This window comes from Peromyscus leucopus, chromosome 10, assembly GCF_004664715.2.
Source record: "Peromyscus leucopus breed LL Stock chromosome 10, UCI_PerLeu_2.1, whole genome shotgun sequence".
Classification (NCBI taxonomy): domain Eukaryota; kingdom Metazoa; phylum Chordata; class Mammalia; order Rodentia; family Cricetidae; genus Peromyscus; species Peromyscus leucopus.
In genome coordinates, this window is record NC_051071.1 from 64,144,107 (window position 1) to 64,165,621 (window position 21,515).

Sequence of the window (21,515 nt, forward strand, 5' to 3'; positions counted from 1 at the left end):
AGAGGGACGGTGAAGCAGAAGAGCTAGCCCACAAAAACTAGACACTTCCTCATACACCTGCCCTCCCAAGTGTCCACTCTGGTCACCTGAACTCATACCTCCCCCCAGGCACCCTTCCATTGCAGCTTTTCCAGTCACGGTCTACCAGGCCTTCCCTAACCTCACCCAAGAAGGCAATTTGGCTTCACTTTCCTCTGTCAACCCGGGTTCACGATAACCTGCGGGACCACCGCTCAGCGTTCTTCACAGAAATGGCATCTTCAAGGAGCCGGAACACACAGCAGTTTACAAACGAAATGTGATTCCCAGTTGGAGCATCCCTGAGCTGCTGGCAGCCTGTGGCCCTGCCAGCTGGGAGCGGTTGTCAGGGAGGCACTGCCCCCTTGTGTCTCGGTACATGAAGCTGTCTCAAATTAAAAAATTAATTTACAAGAAAAGGAATATTCCTATTCTGAAAAGAACGTTCAAGGACAGAAGCTGAGGATGCAGGCAGTCTGTATATATGACCAGCTTTAGTAGAGTACTTTTTGTCTTCCTAGCCACTGCTCTTTATCTGACTCAGCGTGTGTTTAATTCTAACATCACCTGTCTGTGTGCCTCCTTCCCTGACTCCTTTAAAAACACTGACGTTAGCATATAAAGCATTAGATAGATATCATCACGGCACTTTCAAATAAAGTCTCAATAAATTCTTGGCTGAGAGGTGGTGGTGCACACCCTTAATTCCAGCACTTGGGAGGCAGAGGCAGGGGGATCTCTGTGAGTCTGAGGCCAGGCTGGTCTACAAAGTGAGCTCCAAGGCTACTCAGAGAGACCCTGTCTCAAAAAAAGAAAAGAAAAGGAAGAAAGGAAGGAAGGAAGGAAGGAAGGAAGGAAGGAAGGAAGGAAGGAAGTAAGTTTTAGTAGATTCTCCTTTCCCTTCCCCACCCCTCAGCCCCCCTCACCCCTGCCACTACCCCACCCCCCTGAGCTACCTCCTGGTCTCTATCCTTCTTCACGTCTTCCATGAAATTATTTATGCCCTGGCCCCATCTTTCCTCCTCAATTTATTTTTACCCTCTCTTGGTCTCTGTATTCTTTTTTTCTTTTAAAAAATGTGTGCCCGCAAAATTTTTTACCCACTGATACTTATACATATAGAAATGGCAAGAGTCCCCTAACTGCATCCAGTCATTTCCTCAAGAGGACTCTCACCCTGAAAACCCTGCAACAAATAAATGTGCAGGATTTTCTCCTGCTCGTCCGTCTTTGTCCATTTCATTCTCAGGCTCAGTGAGAAACACCTGAAACGAGGCAGATCAAAATCCCCCGAGGGTGGCAGCAGCATTTTCAACAGAAGGCACCAGTCGTTGAATTCAATGCTCATTTTATTCCTCTTAAGCAAAGCAATGCAAAAGTCCCCAGGGCCATAAGCTTAACTAAACTGCACTGCAAGGCAGAAGAAGCCCAGAGCGGGAGTTTTAGAAGTTTATGGATCCCGGCACATCGCCATCTTCCACACCTCCTTGCGGAGGAGGTGTGTTAGCAGGAGCCATGCAAAGAAACGGGGGGGGGGGGGGGGCTGGAGGGAAGAGAAGGAGTGGGGTTCTAGCAGGAGGCACCGGAGTAGGGGGCTTTCCAGCTGCTCTTCTGTGAACCGACCATCAGCAAGGCGAGTCTTTGATGATTTTAAGAGGGTTACCATCCTCCCTGCAAAGTGAACAACCACACACACCATGTCAGTGCCCACCACCCTGAAACCAGGTCAACTGCTTTGCCTTTGAAAGTCCTATGGCCTTTATCCTTTATGCATTAAAGGATATTCCTTTCAGGGCTACATTTACTTGGTCACTTTTTAAGGTTAATCCAGAAAACACAAAGGGTAAAGATCTCCCCCCCCCCCCTGCAGCTTAACCCCCTCAACTCTAATGCCTTCAGAACATTTCAAGAAGACCTAGATTGCTCAGTGGAAGCTGAGATAGGAGAATGGACTCTCCCATACGAAGGTGGTATAGCCACCTGGCCCGTGTGTTGCATGAAGAGAGTCAGGTACCACACACCTAATGCTTAGCATTTTCTGAAGTATATATAGTAAGTCTTACCTGCCAACTGGTAAATATAGGGTCACCTGCATGCCTCTCTAAATCTAAAGAAATATTCTGCAGAACTTAACTATTAACTAGTCGTATTTGTGTGTGTGTGTGTGTGTGTGTGTGTGTGTGTGTGTGTGTGTGTGTAGGTGGAGTGCTGAGGATTGAACTAATGGCTTTAGTATCCTAGGCAAGTTCTCTACCACTGAGCTATGCCCCTAAATATGCAATACGTTCTTCCCCCAGGTGTCAAGATTGATCCCAGGGTCACGTGCATTCTAGGCAAACGTTCTACTCCGGGGCTACTCTCTGTCTCCACTACGCTCTTTTTCTGTTTGTCTGTTTTTTCGAGACAGGGTTTCTCTGTGTAGTTTTGGTGCCTGTCCTTGATCTCGCTCTGTAGACCAGGCTGGCCTCGAACTCACAGAGATCCGCCTGGCTCTGCCTCCCGAGTGCTAGGATTAAAGGCGTGTGCCACCGCTGCCCAGCTCTATTATACTCTTTTTTTTTTTTTTGGTTTTTCAAGGCAGGGTTTCTCTTGTGTAGCTTTACGCCTTTCCTGGAACTCACTTGGTAGCCCAGGCTGGCCTCGAACTCACAGAGATCTGCCTGGCTCTGCCTCCCGAGTGCTGGGATTAAAGGCGTGCGCCACCACCGCCCAGCTTCTATTATACTCTTAATTTGGAAAAAGTACACATTGAGATGGTGACATAGGCCATCTGCTGCCTTACAGTTGACCAATCACAAGCTTTAGTCTCTGGCTTTGACGGGAAAATGGACTACAGATTTGACATCTTTTAAATGTCTGAATAAAAATCAAAAATAATTTAAGTCACATTGGACTCCTACATTCCAGAAAGGAGTTACTACCTCCAGCCACCAAAATTAAAGAAAACTTGACTGTTACACAACTGTGAGACTGTGTGACCTGAGGCTGATAGGTGTTGCTCTTGCGGAGAACCCCAAATCTGATTCCAATTGCAACTATTTGTAACTCCTGTTCCAGGGGATTCAATCAATTCCCTCCTCTGACCTCTGTGGGTACCAGATATACATGTTGTACCTGTGCATACACATGCAGGCAAAACACTCACACACATAAATAATAATAAATCTAAAAAGAAAATGTTTTTAATACTGGACCTAATCTTCATGCACAGAGTACATTCATTCCCATAAGTGTTCATGTCGCTTCCACACACTGGGCTCAGGTTCCTGGGGCATGCTGGGTAGTCATAATGATCACAGTTTGGCTACAAAAGAGAAAAGTAGAGAAACAAGAGAATGACTTGAGACGCACCCAACAATATCCCAACTTTCCCTAAAGTTCATAGACATATCCTAAATAAACATGTTTTCCCCTGCCTCCCCCACCAAAAAATTGAGTTTGGAATGTAAAAATCAGATGCAATGGTTCAAAATACAATTACACACACACATACACACACACACAAAAAAAAAAAAAAGACCCCAGAGCCAGGCATGGTTCAAACCATGTTCATGGTTCAATTCCAGTACTTCAGAAGCTGAGGTAAGAGGATTGCCCCCAGTTTGAGGCCAGCCTGGGATACGTAGCAAGTTCTAGGCTAGCCTGGGAAGCACAACTAGACCCTGTCTCAAAACAAAACAAATAAACCAGAGCCCAGCATGGTACCATTTGAACCAAGCCCAGCATTTGGAAGGCAGAAGCATGAGGATCAGGTGTTCACCATGGCACCCTTTACAACCAGATGAGGCCAGCCTGGGCTATATCAGGCCTTATCTTGTAAAAACATCTCGATACTCTAAAACACAGTGAGAATTTGGACATTTAGTAAGCCTCTTCTTGATACCCCAACCCCCACCATTTCTTACCTAATTCAGTGATAGTTTGGAGAGGGGAGGTATTATTTATTTTGAGACAGGGTTTCACTATTGGCCTGGAACATACTATGTAAACCAGGCTGGCCTCACAGATTTACCTGCCACTGCCCTCCTAAGTGCTGGAACTAAAAGAATTCACACCATACCTAGAAGCTAGAGGTTTCTTGTTGTTGTTGCTGTTTTTAAAGCAATGTCTTGAGCAAGCCTTTCTAAAGTATTTGATACTGCTCTCGCACAAATAGCTTTACTTCATTACTCATGTTTCCATGAGACCCTTGAGTGTTACGAAGACTGTAACTCCAGCTGGGGACCCGCAGTGATGAGGACTGAACCAGAGCTGCATGCACACTCGGCAAGTACTCAGCCTCTGAGTTATACCCCTTGTCTAAATTAGGGTTTCTATTGCTGTGCAGAGACACCATGACGACGGCAACTCTTAGAAAGGAAAACATTTCATTGGGGTGGCTCACTTACAGTTCAGAGGTTCCGTCCATTATCACCATGGTGGGACATGGCGGTGTGACATGGTGCTGGAGAAGGAGGTGAGAGTCCTGCATCATGCAGGCCACAGAAAGTGGTCTGTCTCACTGGGCATGGCTTGAGCATATGAGACCTCAAAGACCGCCTCCAACAAGACCACACCTACTCCAACAAGACCACACCTCCTCCAACAAGACCACACCTCCTCCAACAAGGCCACACCTCCTCCAACAAGGCCACACCTCCTCCAACAAGGCCACACCTCCTCCAACAAGGCCACACCTACTCCAACAAGGCCACACCTACTCCAACAAGGCCACACCTACTCCAACAAGGCCACACCTACTCCAACAAGGCCACACCTCCTAATAGTGCCACTCCTTTGGGGGGCCTTTTTTTTTTTCAAATTACCATATCCCTATAGGAAACACACTCTTAATTGAGAAGCATGACACCCTAGCATTCACCAGGTCCTGAGTCTGAGCCTCAACAACCTCACCCACACCCCAAGAGTCTAGAACTAAGCCTGGTGTGGTGCTGCACACCTGGGGTCCCGGCACCCTGTCTCCAGCCCGACAAAACAAAGCAAAATCTGTCAGCTGATGGGACATTCGAAGGTTCTGTGCCGTGCTGGAGAACAGTCTCAGCCAGCCACGGCATAGTGTGAGACACAGATGGGATCATTTATCTGCAAGGTGTTTAGGCAGACAGCGGTTATAAACATTTTCCATCAGCTATCCTAAGGCAATGGTCCTCCCCCTTCTCTCAGAGACTGCTGCCTCCAAAGCCAGCCCAGGAAGCCCCAAGGGGCCAGGTCTCAATTAAGAATTGTCAGCTTCCCTAACTTAGGTCCTAGATTCCAGATGAGGGCCAACCAAGTGCAATCGTGTGTGCACCCATACCTGAAGTTTCCCTTGCTGACAGCCTGCACCAGGCCACACCTGAAGACTCCTGCTCCACGCTGACACTTTCCCATGCCTCTGCCAGCCAGTGAGTCTCTACCCAAATGAAAATGATGGTGGCAGACCCCTTGATAACAGCAGTTCTCAATAAACTGTCTCGTTTGGCTTTCATTTCTGCCCACAGAATTTAATAGGAGAAAATATGTGAAGTGTGGAGCCTTCAAAGATTGAGCTATTCTCAACTGAACTGCACACTTTTAGCCGACACGGTGGCTTATATCTGCAATCCTAGTACCAGGAGACTGAGGCAGGGGGATAATTGAGAAAAATAGATACTCATTTATCTGTGTCAAGGAAACTGGCATGAAATACTGGCTTACAAAACACTTCACGGTTTCTTACATTGTGAGTTTGGCCTGAAAATGGCTCCACGCTTTGCTGTACGAGAAGAAACAGTCCCCGAAGTTGATACTTACTGTTCTGAGTTCTGATGGCTGAACTATGTGGGAGTTGGAAGAGTCGAAAGAGTCGAAGGAGACTGCAAAGAGAGAACACTGGCATTGTATATATGACGAAGGTAGATTGTTCACAGGGGAGCCTTAAATCCCAGTTTGTAGGATGGAGCACAGCGGAGGAAGACGCCCTAAGCCAACCTCTGGCCCCCACATGAGAATGTTCAGACAAGCACACCTGCACACAAGTAAAACACATGGGGGGGGGGAAGAGAGGGGAGTTGTCCAGGCTGGGGAGATAGCTCAGTGAATGAAGGGCTTGCTGTGAACTGAGCTCTGATCCTCAGCATCCAGGGCTGGCTGTGATGCCTTTGGTCTGCAAGCGCCAGCACGGGCAGGAGACTCAGACAGGTGGATACCAAGTATTACCGGCCAGCCAGTCTAGCAGAAATGGCAAGCGCCAGGGTCATCAGAGACCCTGTGTCAAAAGCAAGGTGGAGAGCCATACAAGACAACCAGCGTTGACCTCTAGGCTCTAGATGCCCACAACACATGCACACCAACACACACTCATGCACGAACACTTAAAACACAAAAGAACAAAACCAAAAGGTTTGAGTTTTACCCACACGTGACTTTCTTTCTGATGTGATTCTCCGTGCCTTTTTAAAAAGAGTTTCCAGTAGTTCTTCCTGAAACTTTTTTGTTTGTTTTTAGAGACAGGGCTTCTCTGTGTAACAGCCCTGGCTGTCCTGGAATGTGCTCGGTAGCCCAGGCTGGCCTGGAAATCAGAGATCCACCTGCCTCTGCCTCCCGAGTGCTGAGATTAAAGGCGTGCGCCACCACCGCCCGGATGGATTTAATTTGTGAGCTCACAAAGCCCAGGCTGGTCTTGAACTGGCTATGTTGCCGGGGTTGGCCTTAAAAGCATGATCCTCCTGCCTGTGCTTCCTAAGTGCTGGGATTACAGACATAAGCCCAAGTATGCCAAACTCAATAAACACAAAACTTAGCCTAGGTATTAGGATTTCAACTCTGCTTTCCCATAGACGTCAAGTCCGTCCGCAGGAAGGTCTCGTGGGCTTTCCCACGTCTAGCACACCTCCTGTCAGGCTCAACGGGGCCGTGGATACAAATCCAACCGCCTCTCTGGAGTCCAGAAAAAAATCTGCTTACGAGAGGAAGAGCAGATGGCTGGGTGATATCTAGGAGCTGGGATCGAAGCCCCAACTGGAGCATCCAAGGGTGCCGGCCCGCATTCAGCTTTCATTCCCTCCGCTGCCCACCCGGGCCGGCAGAACCGCCAGTAACGGCACGAATCCGCAGCTCAAGCGCGGCCGGCCAGGGCTCTCGTATCTGAGCCGGTTCCCCTTCACCGCTCCCAGACACCAGATCCATGTGAGCATCACCTGCGACGTCCCCGGCCAGGAGCCACAGCACCAACTGCAGCATCACCAGAGCCATCCTCCCGGCTCTGCTGGAAGGCTCCGGAGCAGCAGCGGTCAATGGGTTACCCGCGGGCACCACGCGGGGTGCGAAGGGGAGGGGCGGAGGGCGGGCTGGCGGCTAGGTAGACCAGGAGGAGAAGCGGGAGAGAAGGAGGGACAGGAGGAGGAAGAGGGGATGAAGGGAAAGAGGGAGGTTTGGGGAGGGATGGGGGGAGGCACAGCACCTATCCACACCCGCAAACCTTCCAGATTTCTAAGCAACAAAGCTCTCCACAAAGTCCCCAACAAAGCGAACCGCGTCCCCAACCCTCCACCAACCGATACACAACCCCGTCACTTCTTCAGTGCCAAACACCCCACCGCGCCCTCACAGCCCACACACAACCCCACACCTGAACTCTCCAGAAACCCCTCCACATCCCCACAGCATCCCTCCGCACCTCCACCCCTGAACACTTCACACACGCACATACTCACAACCTAACCCCTCTCAGTTCCATACATCTTCACCTCCCCTCAAGTGCCCCAACCACCCTATCCCAACCCCAGCCCCAACCGTAAACTGACCCCTCCTCAAAAGCCACAAGTGCCTCTGCCATGCAATCCATTATTCTTCCACATACCCCAATTACATCCCCACCACCCCTCTAACCATAAAAACCCCACTCATCCACACACCCCGCCATCCTCCCACCTCCCCCACACAGCCTTTCAACACTCCAAATACCCCACATCTCACATACCCCACACCCTGCACACCCAGTTACCACACAACCCCTTATCCCTCCACCACATACCTAAATCACCCCACCCTTGCAAGCTACCAAATATTCCAGTCCTCTACACCACCCACCACCCCTCCACTTCTGCACACACACACACACACACACACACACACACACACACACACACACACACCACACCACCCCTCCACATACCCATGCACACCTCTACCACCCTTCCAACCATCCCACACCTCTACAAATCCCACATACATCCCTATCACCCAACCTCCCACCCCTTGACAGACACACCACACATCCCTATCATCCCTCCAACTTTCCACATCTCACCCCCCACCCCCCACGAACCATCTGATGACTCCACTCGCCCAACACCCCCCTACCTCTCGTATACAGCCCACCCCCTTTGCCCCTCTACATACTCCCAAACACATCTCCCTCACCCTTCCTCACAACTCCACATCATGCAGCCCCTCCAGCCCTCCAAACTCCACACAGACACCACACAACCCTCACCCCTTACCCTGACCCTTCGCATCCCTACAATCCTAAAACTCCCTGCCCCTCCACTACATACACATACACACCCAAAAACCCTCACCTCAATGCCTCTCCACACGCCTTCACAAACCCTCAAATACCTAACACTCCATCCCCAAAACGTCATGCTGCACACCCCATCACCACACTCTACCACATATCTCACATACCCCTACACAATGGCCTTGCTTATTACTCTTACTTCTTTATCTCCACAGTTCAGATTGTACCCCATGTGAACTCAATAAATGTTTTTGCTAAGGGGTTTAACCTTCAACAGGACTCAGGGATAGAGGGGGAAACTGAGTGCTTGTGAGGTGTTCTGTGTTGTGTGAGTTGTTCAAAGAAGGAGAGTCACCCCAGAATGTAATTTTAGGCTCTCTGGCATCAGGGAGGAAGAGCTTCTGTGAACTGAACCTTGAACCTCCATTCAGAAGCATATTTATTGATTGTTCACAAAGGTTGTGTTTGAGGCACAAGTTCCTCACACCAAAGCCCATTTGATCTGTGTTCTCTGAAGGAAATCCTCACAGCCTCACAACTCCTGTCTTTATTGTACCCAGTCATTCAAGATGCTCCTGGATAACCCTGTGACTAAAATCATGCAACAGACGGAAAATCTCCCCATAAAAACAACTCTACAAATCATAGAAAACAATCCCTGCGGCTCAAATGGTAGGGTGTGGTGACTTATACCAGCGGTGGTTGATCTTGGGAGGTAGAATTCAGACTCTGGAGCTCACAGCCTCCAGCTTTCCTCCCTCCACACCCATAAGTAATGTTATAATATTATATTAGTAAATAATGTTATAATATTAAGGCACTGATTGAAATCTCATTTTAACTTCACCGTGATATCAAGTGAGCAATTATTTCTGGGTAAGGAAGATTTGTCTCCTAATCGTATCACTTTGGCCATTGCATTGTTATAGAACAGGGCATTTCTAGTCTGTGGTGCCACCTATTACTCTTACTTTTGTATCCAAGATTAGCCCTGTGCCTACACAGCTGAGCTCATGACCTGAATAAATAAACCCTTGACACATCAGATCAATATCTCAGCAAAGAAATAAACTGTGGGCTGGAAAGATGGCTCACCCATTAAGACATCTTGCAGAGGACCCAAGTTGGGTGCAGTTCCCAGCACCCACATCAAGCAATTCATAACCACTTGTAACTCCAGCTCCAGAGGACCCAATGACTTCTTCTGCCCTCCAAGGATTCACACAAGTGTTTGCACATTGGCATAGACACACACATACATAAATAATGAAATAAATCTTATTTTAAAATGGAAGACACCAAACGAAAAGAGGAAGGATCCAGGAGCCTGTCATCCCAACCCCAGGGGGAAAAACAAAGCAGATTGCCAGGGAACAAAGAAAATGGTAGGGGCCAGATGATGGTGGTGCACACCTTTAATCCCAGCACTTGGGAGGCAGAGCCAGGTGGATCTCTGTGAGTTCGAGGCCAGCCTGGTCTACAGAACGAGATCTAGGACAAGCACCAAAACTACACAGAGAAACCCTGTCTCGAAAAACCAAAAAAAAAAAAAAAAAAAAAAAAAAAAAGAAAGAAAGAAGAAATGGTAGGACTAACACCAGCCAGAATCAACTGGGAGAGCCTAGAGAGATGGGTGTCAGAGGACAACAGAGTGCAGAATAACTTGTCTAACACTGAAATGAGCTACACTAAAGGGTTAAGCTTGGGAACAGATTAAGAACATACATAGAGAAAACTATGATAAGGCATCCTAGACCCCAGAGAAAGCAAAGTTGTTCACTAACGGAGATCGCTGCCCTAACCAAAACGGTGGTTAACTGTTTGGGGGTAATAGAAGAAAAACAAGTGTGCACATGGCTAAGGAGAAGTGCAGGGGCCAAAGAAAGTTATATGTTTTATAGTGAAAAGGAAACTGGAAGAATTTAAAAGAGACCAATTACAACCTATTACGTAGAGGTGCACAGGTGGATGCTTACTCTGGGAAAGTACAGTTTGGTCTCTTATGGAAATTGGAAAATGAGGTAGGAAGACAGACAGATGAGCAGGGACCACTTCTGTGGTTCACAACACGCTTACCCTATAGCTAGGTTTACTGTTGCTGGAATGAAACACCATGACCAAAAGGCAAGTTGGAGAAGAAAGGATTTATCTGGCTTACACTTTCATGTCACTGTTCATCTTTGAAGGAAGTCAAGACAGGAACTCAAGCAGGGCAGGAACCTGGAGACAGGAGCTGATGCAGAGGCCATGGAGGGGTGCTGCTTATTGGCTTGCCCACCCTGGCTTGCTCAGCCTACTTTCTTATAGAACCCAAGACTGCCAGTCTAGGGATGGCACCACCCACAGTGGGCTGGGCTGGGCCCTCCCCCTTCATTCACTAATTAAGAAAATGCCCTACAGCTGAATCTTATGGAGGCATTTTCTCAGTTGACGTTCCCTCCTTTCATATAACTCTAGTTTGTGTCAAGTTGGCACAAAACTATCCAGCACACCCTGTATCATATATGCCCTCTTAAATTCTTGTGTTTGTGCCAAGATCTTGCTGTATAGCCCAGGATACCTTTTAATTTGGGATCTCCTTTAAATTCTTTTGTTGGAACTAAGAGTGGTAACTCATGCCTTTAATTCCAACACTTGAAAAACTGAGGAAAGAGAATTGATGCCAGCCTGGAGAACATAATAAATTCCAGTCTAGCCTGGCCTACAGAATGAGACATTGTCTTTTTTTTATTTGCAAATTTTTTTATAATGAATTTCTTTAAAGAATAGTTTATCATTGAGTATGGTGAGACACATTATGCCCAGGTCTAGGGGACCCCCAAAGGACCACCATGGAGACCAAATCCTGTATGTAAAAGCAAAGAGCCTTTATTTCAAGCTCAAGCTTGGACTCTATCTGTCCAACACATTGGTGAAAGCAGAGAGCTCCCAGGCCAGATGGGGTAGGGTTTTTATCATAGTAGAGGTTGAAGGTGGGAGGATTTCCAGGGTTCAGAACCCTGATTGGCTGACATTAGTCTAAGGGTGTCTTGGTAAAAGGGAAATAGGTGTGTGCTAGGCTCCGGGACATCTGGTAATCTTTTTTTTTTTTTTTGGTTTTTCGAGACAGGGTTTCTCTGTGTAGCTTTGCGCCTTTCCTGGAACTCACTTGGTAGCCCAGGCTGGCCTCAAACTCACAGGGATCCACCTGCCTCTGCCTCCCAAGTGCTGGGATTAAAGGCTTGCGCCACCACCGCCCGGCGACATCTGGTAATCTTATCTATCGGTTGGAATGTTTGGGATGTCAGGTACTTCCACTTAGATGCTGGCCCATCCTGCATGGTGTCAGCTTATGGCTTTTCCTAGAACTACCAGGTGATGCCTATCAGTAAGCCTGTCATGGCAGCTGTGTGGTCAAGCTGTTTTGGACCCCCACACAGACACACAAAACACATCTTCAATTCCATCACTTCAGGAGGGAAAGGCAAGCAGATCTCTGTAAGTTCAAAGCCAGGCTGGGCTACTTGGTGAGACCCTGTCTCAAAAAAAAATTATTACGTCATCGGAAAAGAAGAGTAAGACACCATCAGATAAACACTGCGCCTTGCCTGGGAGGTCGTCATCCTGTACCAGTCTCCTAAAATTCCATCTTGCCTCCAAGAAAACATCCAGAAACACCGATCTGAGAAAGTGACTATTGAGTTCTCAGCCCCCATCAATACACACGACATCTCAACCTCCAAGGCTTGGGGAACACTGCACCAAAGTGGGCGTCTAGGATGTAAGAGCTGGGCGTAAGAGACGGCTCAGCAGTTAAGAGCATTGGCTGCTTTTCCAGAGGGCTGGATGCAGCACATTGTAGACTTCAAATCCATCAGTAATGGTCAGTTCTCTCTTGATCTTGCAATCTGTTCCTGTTGAATAATTTTCTAATGGTGTTTTCTTTCTTTTTTTAAAGATTAGATGATGACGGCGATGATGATGATTTTAACCACCTACTTCCTGCAGGCATCTAGTGTTCATCCACATAATGCCACTCCCTATGAATCTATGGGGGCCATTTTCATTCAAGCCACCACAGAAACAAAACACTTCAATTTGACTTTATATGCATATGTCTTAGGGTTTCTATTGCTGTGAAGAGACACCATGACCAGGGCAACTCTTTTTTTTTTTAATTAATTTTTTTCATTTATTTTACATCCCAACTGCAGTTCCTACTCCTCCTCTCCTCCCATTACCTCTTCTCCCCCCTCCCTCACCCCCTCTATCCCCCCCATCCACTCCTCCTCTGTCTTCATTCAGAAAGGGGCAGACCTCCCATGGGAGTCAACAAAGCATGGCACATCAAGTTGAGGCAGGACCAAGCTCCTCCCCCTGCATTAAGGATGGGCAGGCAGGGCAATCCAACCGGAGGAATAGGTTCCCAAAAGCCAGCTCAAGTGACGGGGACAGGTCCTGATCCCGCTGCTCAAGCCCCACAAACAGACCAAGCTACACAACTGTCACACATATGCAGAGAGCCTAGGTCGGTCCCATGCTGGCTCCCTAGCTGGTCCAGAGTCCATGAGCTCCCACGAGCTCAGGTCAGCTTGTCAGGGTGCTCTGTGTAGTGTGGGTCAGTTGAAGAAAGAAGGCACTCCAAGATGAAATGTTAAGGCCTATGTGGCAGCAGGAAGGTCCAGCCTCTCTGATGGACTGAGCCCCAAACAATCATACAAAAGTGTATTTATTGATTGTTACACAAAAGTATTTCCTCATACTAAGGTCCCTAATCTAATTTACATGTCTTACTAAAGGAAAGCATCACATGCCCTCATGACTTTAGTCCTTTATTACGTATGTGTCATTTGCAATACACAATAATACAAGAGCCTTAGGCGTGCCTGAGGCCTCTTGTGACCAAAGCCATGGGATGGCCGTAATGCCCTTTCAGTAAAACAATTCTACAAATCATGGAAAACAATCACTGTTTTCCACGAGGATTCTTCAAGGTGAAGGTACTTCTAGAAAACAGCTGTTCATTCTGATGTCTACCCCGGATACAGTGACTCTGCTAAATTCCTACGACACCCCCCCCCTTCGTTTAAGCTATATTAATTATGTTGAAGGTTAGGCAGCCACACAGTGAAGACAACCTTTTCTCCTTCGTACTGTCTCATAGTCTCACGTACATAAGTCAGAATACACTTGAAAGCCAGCAAAATTATTATAGCAAAAAACAAGTATAACAATTGCTAGAATATGAAACTTATCAAAATGATTCATGGGATTAAAAGAAGCTATGGTGTCTGCAAGGCTTTCCATAACATCCATTCCAGATACTTACTCGAAAAGGTCTCCTTAATTCCTTGTTGTCAATCATAAATTATCTGAGAAGCATTAGGGTGACTCAACAAATGCATTTGGACCTTTCCCAATCACACTTGCTTTCGTTAAACTTTAAAGGTGTAATACAGTAAGTGATAACATTCCAGTCACATTGTGATCTAATTTGTTCCTTTAAAGTCTCTAACTGGTCTCCCAAAAGTAACACAGCTTGCCTCAAGTCAGCTGTCTCATTAACTGCCTCATTATCTATTTTATTCTGTTGAGCTCAAAGGTCTGCAGAACGCTGATGCCAGTCTCTAACAAATTCAGCAGTTTGAGTTTCTTTATGAAGGGCCATCCCGACTATTGCAAAAGTTTCAGTCAATGCAATAATTCCTGTAACTACAGCAATAATCAGTCCAACCATCTGACGTGTTCTTAATATTCCTTCAGAGAGTTTCTGGACTAGAATCAGCACAGGAGAATCTTGCCATGGCCTCAATAACATCACTGGTATCCAGAAGGCTGGCTTTGCTCTAGGAATTTATAAACTTTCAGAAGTGACATCCAATAATACACCAGCATTAACGCAGGTATGAAGAGTACAACGTTCACATGTGATACTATAGTTACCAGGGTGCCGTTGTATAGGCCCTTTAATAATGTATGAGATAATGGTGCACATGCTACAAAGGTGTGACTTTGATTTAATCTAAAGGGCAAAGTATTTACCATCATAAACATTTAATTTTCCTTTCCAAAGTTTAAAAGGCTGTAAGGCACTTGCCAGTTTCCACAAATTAGTCTGAACTGAATTGTCAAATTGTGATATGGAACCTGACATTCCAACTCCATGCCATTGGACAGCTTCATCAATCCCATTCCAACTACACCACTGCCATCTTAACTCTGAGTGAGAATGTTTTCCCCAAGGGAAGCCATAAGGGATCCAGTCAAGGACGTCTCTATGGAGATATTGATAAGCACTCAAGGTTTCTCAGTTTTACATTGTTGCCAATGTGCCCAATCAGATTCCTTGTTAGTACCCCACATCTCACAAGACAGATTTATGGAACTAGAAGCATTAATCTCCTATCCTCTAAAACCAGATACATGAAGCATATGAAATTTATCATGAAAGTTCTGAGCAGTACTATGATTAACTAAAGCCAGCCAAAATTGAAAAGTTCTGTTTTGACAGTGAGTTCCATTACCCATACAAATAGAATTCCTTGCACTCCCAGAGTGTGTAGTTTGTAATCTCCTTACCCTCTTCCTCAGACTGAGCAGGTCCTCTGTGGTCATAAGGGCCAGGTAGCCCAGAGGATTCATTGACCACATCAGGAATATCTGTATCTCCCCAACTTACCCCTTTATTAATGGGAGGATGGGAACTATAAGCCCGGTAAGTATGATCAGTCCCCCATTACCCCTGTTACCTGTACGGTCACCACAGACAATGTAACAAGGAACAAAGTGGCAGCTTTCAAAAGTTTTTAGAATTTTTTTGTCAGTTTCGATGGCATCCACACCTTCTTGTCTCCCGCAGAAACATAAGCACAACCTCGACCCCATTGTCAACACCTTCCCTAATCTCCATACTGCGTACGCTGTGGGGGTCATGGATCTGGGCTACTCTCACCACCTAGAAGTGGAACGGAGCCATCTACAGAGATGCCTGCTCTGGAGGGGTAGTCAGAATCCTCCTGTGGAGGGTGGCTGGATCCCAGTCTCCGGTGACCGTGTAGTGGATAGACAAGTAGAGTGCATCAGTCCCTGAAGGAGGGCGAACGCGGCTGCTTGTGCCTTTTGGGGTGGCTGTCATTGATTATAATAACACAGCAGCCCACTCCCTAGCGGAGTCTCCAGTTACTGCAGGACTTTTTGTAAAGCTCTGAAACATTGATTTATGTGTCACCAACTGGTGAGCTCCTGGTGTTTGTTTTATTCTCTTGGATGCTAAAATTACACTACTTCTCAACCTAAATATATATATATATATATATATATATATATATATATATATATATAGAGAGAGAGAGAGAGAGAGAGAGAGAGAGAGAGAAACCAGACTTCTAAGGGATAATAATAAAATAAAATAACAAGCAGAAACTAGCACACTGAAATTGGACAAAACAAGGAAAAGAGCCAGAGATAAGGCACACGAAACAGGTGTAGGACACAGAGACCCACTTATCCCCCACTCAGGGCTCCCATAAAAACGCCAAGCTGGAAGACATAGTATATACTCAAAGAACTTGTTAGGTAAAAGAGAGAAAAAATTAAAATAAGATAGATTTTTAAAAAGAAGAAGAAAAGGAAAGCAAGGGCCACACATGGCATTATGAGTCAAGGAACCTCCAAAGATGCCACTGAGTTTGGTTTTGGTTGGCATCTACTGCTGGGCATGGGGCCTGCCTTAAGAGTGGTTTGTTTCCCCCATCAGACTCCCTTGGAGAAAACTAAGTTTTCATTTGCAAGTGATTATCAATTGCAGATAGTTTCTGAGTTAAGGACAAGGCTGGCCTCAATTATTTAAAAAAAATGTTTTATTTCATGGGACAATGGTGGTGCACACCTATAATCCCAGCATTCAGGAGGCAGAGGCAGGTGGATCTCTGAGTTTGAGGCTAGCCTGGTCTACACAGCAGTTCCAGGACAATCAGGGCTACACAGAGAAACCCTGTCTAAGAAAACCAAAACAAGCAAACAAAGATTTGTTTTGTTTGTGTGTAGGTGTGTGCATGTGCATGCAGGAGACCAAAGGTATTGGTACCCTTAGAGCTGGAATTACAGGCAGTTGTGAGCTGCCCAGCATAGTTAGTTTCTAACCAATCAATCTCACGTCTTCTAAGAGCAATGTACGCTCTTAACTGCTAAGACATCTCTCCAGACCCGAGAAAATTCAGTTTACAGTTTGCATCAAATGAAAGTATTCCTGGGTTGGCTAGAGGGCTCAGTGAGTAATGGCACTTGCTGTGCACGCACAGGAACACACACACACACACACACACACACACACACACACACACACACCCCACATACAGACATACACTAAATGAATAAATATACAAATGCAAAAAAATAATAAGTATTCCTAAACCCAAGCAAGTAGTTTGCTCTTTAAAATAATACTTGAGCCGGGCGGTGGTGGTGCACACCTTTAATCCCAGAACTCAGGAGGAAGAGGCAGGCGGAACTCTGTGAGTTCTAGACCTGCCTGGTCTACAAAGTGAGTTCCAGGACAGCTAGAGCTGTTACATAAAGAAACCCTGTTTCAAAAAACCAATAATAATAATAATACTTGAACTCCAAAACCACATTTCAGAATAATTACAAAACTAAGACTTCATTTCCTGAAAGCAAACAGGCTTAACTGTATTTAGTGATATCTACTGCCCTCTAGTGGAAATAAGTTGATAAAACCAGTGTCCCGTTTATATACAGCACTATTTGAAGTTACTACGTTTTCCTGTTGTCTCCACAAGTAACCTATGAAAGACTTTGTTTAAGTTTACTTTAATATTTTTACTTGTTTGTTTAGTTTTTCCTGTTTGTTTGTTTGCTTTTTTTTTAAAGATGGGTTGCATATAATCCTGGCTGGCCTTGAACTCACTGTGTAAACAATTATGTCCTCCAACTCCTTTTTGAAGTTTTATTTTATGTATATATGAGTGCTCTATCTGCAGGTATACCTTCATGCCAGAAAAGGGCGTTAGATCCCACTAGAGATGATTGTGAGCCACCAAGTGGTTGCTGGGAATTGAACTCAGGACCTCTGGAAGAGCAGGCAGTGCTCTTAACCACTGAGCCATCTCTCCAGGGGCCGTCAACTCCTAATCCTCCTGTCTCCACCTCCCCAATGCTGACTTTATAGACATGTGCTACCATACTGGGTCCAAAATTATGCTTTTTGGTGACCTTTCAATAGTAATAGTGCTGATGGTCAGGATGGCCCACGCTTTAAGAAGAAAATTCTACTGTTCGTAAGGATGTGAGATCAATCATGTGCTGTCCACGGTGGCACAGGCTTTTAATCCCAGTACTCAGGAGGCAGAGACAGGCAGAGCTCTGTGAGTTCAAGGCCAGCCTGTTTTGACTATCGAGTGCCAAGCCAACTAACACTACAAAGTGAGATTCTGTTTTAAAAAAGTGGGTGGGGGGAGTTTACCTGGTATGCACAAGGTCCTTGTCACATCCCTAGACCATAAAACAAATGAAACTCTGGACAACTATGTTTAACAGAGTGGAATGAAGAATTAATGATTCACCTGAGGGAGCCACACAACACACGTGTGGTGCCTTGGCTGAGAATGGCCCCCACTGGCTCAAGTGTTTGAATTTTTCAGTCCCAGTTGGTTGGAACTGTTTGGGAAGGATCAGGTGTGTCACTGGGGGTGGGGCTTAGAGGCTTCTAAAGCCCACACATTCCCAGTTAGTTAGTTAGCATGGGTGCTCTCTCTCTCTCTCTCTCTCTCTCTCTCTCTCTCTCTCTCTCTCTCTCTCTCTCTTCCCACCCCCGTGTGCTTGTGGGTTAGTAGTAAGCTCTCAGCTACTTCTCCAGTACCATACCTGCCTGCCTGCCGCCATGCTCCCTGCCATGATGGCCATGGACTCTAACCCTCCGGATATAGGAGTTCCAAATTAAATGCTTTCTTTCATAAGTTGCCTTGGTCATGATCCTGTTTTATAACAAGAGAAAAGTAACTAGGACCACCAGGTTGCAGGCAAGGAGCATCTGTGGACAGGAAATGGGTGTTGCGGACACAGTGTAACTGGTTAGTGAAACATGGTCAGCACAACCTGTGGTTGACTGCAGCTTGGCCATGATTGGCTGCGAGTCAGCTATTTGTCACAAATGTTTACTTCTAAATTAGGCCTTCTGTTAGTTTACACACACACTGGGTCACAGTGCATGATATAGAGACTCACAGTAGAGATGTAGCCTCTGCCAGATTTAACGGGACCTTTGGTGGCCCCTGTGTTGTGTAGCAAAGTTAAGGAATGCCCAGAACAGGTACCTGAGTCTGAAGTATTTGTGCTGGTTGGGACTGAGCGGACAGAGCTCCACTGAGTGAGCCTCAGGGCTGCAGTTTCCTGCAACTTTGCAGACTGTACAGCGTCATGGTTTATCTTTTCTGTCCTTAGTGGGTTTAATTCTTAGACTACGTGACGAAGGATGGTGAACCGGCGTTTCCAGCAGCAAGTGTGTTGCCAGAAGCTGGAAGGAGGGTGAAGTCTGTCAGGGGGTGTTTCTCAAGGCTACCAGAGCTGTGCTTCCCAACCGACGCCAGTTTTCTGTCTCGGCCATTCTTGCAGAGGGGCCCAGGCTTGATTCCCAGCACCCATAAGTCAGCTCCCACTTCCAGTTCCATGGAACCCACTGTCTTCTTCTGCCCTTCCCAGGGTACTGCATTCACATGGTGACCATACAGGCCAGCAAATACTCAGATACAAAAATAAAATAAAGACGAGGCCCGGCCAAAAGCAATCCTCTTGCCTCAGCCCAGCGAGTGCTAGGATTACAGGAGTGAGCCGCCACACCAGCCTCCTTCCATTTTCTTAACTTCCTCGTTTCCCCGGCCACAGTTGAGTAATACACACCCTTGCCTCCAACCGGACCTCCCCCTCCCCTCTCCCCCCACCCTCACCCGCCTTCCCCAGCTCACCATCCACAAGAACCCAGCCCCTGCTTGCTGGAGTGAGGAAGCCCTGCCAAGCCCTGGCCTTATCATAGAATGTGTCTGAAATTCCACGTTCTCCAAGAGGCACACCCAGGCCTCATGAATGATTTCTTTCTCTTCACTCCCATGATTAGGTTTGTAGATTCCTACTTAGTCATACTCATTCATTCAAAACAATCTCTAAAGTCAGAACCCTTGGGTAACTGAACCATAGGCTCAGGAATTAAGGCTACATGGGAAGTAGGAAGTATGAGGCCAATCTGGGCTATACCAGATCCTGTCTACAAAAAGAGCCCCAGGGACCCTCAGGAGTTGAGTCTTCGACGTCTTTGATGGGAACAGCAGGTGCTGACAGGTCCAATGGACTTGACATCATATTGCTAAGATCCCCACCACTTCGTGGGGTCCAGGTGAGGGAGTTACACCCTTTCCTTGGTGTGTCTGAAAAGGTCTCAGGCCTGCTTTTCCTTGGTACAATTTTAATATTATCATGTGCCCCTACAGTCTCAATTCACCCCAATAAATTCATTTCTACTCCCAGGAGTAAGTCGTTTATCAGTCTGTGCTGTATATAGGTGGTGCTGGACGATGATGCTGTGTGCAGGTCCTGCTAGGCAGTCATCTTCTGCCTTCAAAATGGAGTCAAAAGCTGCTTGTTAATGGAAGCTCTTTGGGAAAGGAACAGTCTTTTTGTTAAAAAAAAAAAAAAAAAAAAAAAAAAAAAAAAAAAAAAAAAGACTGTTTTTTACAATATGGAGTAACTTGGAGGGGGTAGCTTGATCTCAACAAGAATTACAACCTTAAGTAACACCAAGGAAATGCAATTTTTCTTGTTCTCATTCGGGTGGACCTTTTTATAGGCAGAGAGGTTGCATCCCCAAACACCATGGAGCTATGCACAGTAGAGCATGCCTGTAATCTCAGTATTCAGGAGACTGAGGCAGGAGGATCACTAACTCCAGACCAATCTGTACCACATTTCAAGACATTTTCTCCCCCCAACAAACACCCCAGGGACTCACTGTGTAACACTGACTGGCCTGGAACTCACTGTGTAGACCAGGAAGGCCTTGAACTCAGGACAATCTGCCCGCCTCTACCTCCTGAGTGTTGGGATGAGGAATGTACCACTATGACTGGTCCTTGAGACCTTGTCTTCCTTTCTTTTGTTCTTTCTTTCTTTTTTTGGGGGGGGGTGTTGAGGCAGGGTCTTACTATATACCTCTGGCTATCCTAGAACTCACTTTGTAGACCAGGCTGGCCTCAAACTCACAGAGATCCACCTGCCTCTGCCTCCCAAGTGCTAGGATTAAAGATTAAAGACATGTACCACCTCACCCTGCTGAGACCTTTTCTAAACACACACACACACACACACACACACACACACACACACACACACACACACACGGGCCAGAAAGATGGCTTATCAGGAAAAGGATTTACTACGAAGTCTGACCTATATTCCACCCCTAGAACCCACACACTAGAAGGAAAGAACCAGTTCCCACTAGCTGCCCGCTAATGTCTGTACATAAACCTGCACACACACACAAGAAACAAATAAAACGTAAAATTTAAAGAACAACAAGAAAAATAAATACTGTGGAAAACCAGTCCAAACTTGGGGATCTTAGGAAGGCTTTGGGGGAAGAAAGGGCAAACCTGTCACAAATGGGCACACCAGACAAGCAAAAGGCTACACAGAGGTCCTTCCCAATCAAGACACGCTGGTGAAGCCGGGCGGTGGTGGCACACGCCTTTAATCCCAACACTCGGGAGGCAGAGGCAGGCGGATCTCTGTGAGTTTGAGGCCAGCCTGGTCTCCAAAGCGAGTTCCAGGAAAGGCACAAAACTACACAGAGAAACCCTGTCTCAAGAAAAAAAAAAAAAAAGGAGAAGAAGAAGCAATTCACCTTGGCTAAAAAGCAAAGGCAGGCTAGGCATGGGAGAGATGGATGCAATTTCAGTAAAAAATGAAGGTCAGGTGTTGTGGAATATTATTTTAACTGGGCAAGATGTGTTACATTTGTTTATACTGC

At 46.4% G+C, this 21,515-nt stretch overlaps 1 protein-coding gene across 2 annotated transcripts; it reads right to left on the minus strand.

Moving 5' to 3' along the window:
• Positions 1 to 1,349: 1,349 nt before the first annotated feature.
• Positions 1,350 to 7,424, minus strand: Spink2 (serine peptidase inhibitor Kazal type 2). Of its 2 annotated transcripts, none has more exons than XM_028864158.2 (4): positions 7,176 to 7,424; positions 5,791 to 5,852; positions 3,213 to 3,322; positions 1,350 to 1,689 (listed from the first exon to the last, which is right to left on the minus strand). In XM_028864158.2, the coding sequence occupies exons 1-4, from the start codon at positions 7,228 to 7,230 to the stop codon at positions 1,644 to 1,646; spliced, it is 273 nt and encodes a 90-aa protein (XP_028719991.1). In that variant the 5' UTR covers positions 7,231 to 7,424; the 3' UTR covers positions 1,350 to 1,643. The 2 variants fall into 2 exon arrangements, with proteins under 2 accessions (XP_028719991.1, XP_037065230.1); XM_037209335.1 differs by lacking the exon at positions 7,176 to 7,424 and adding an exon at positions 6,943 to 7,126.
• Positions 7,425 to 21,515: the final 14,091 nt, after the last annotated feature.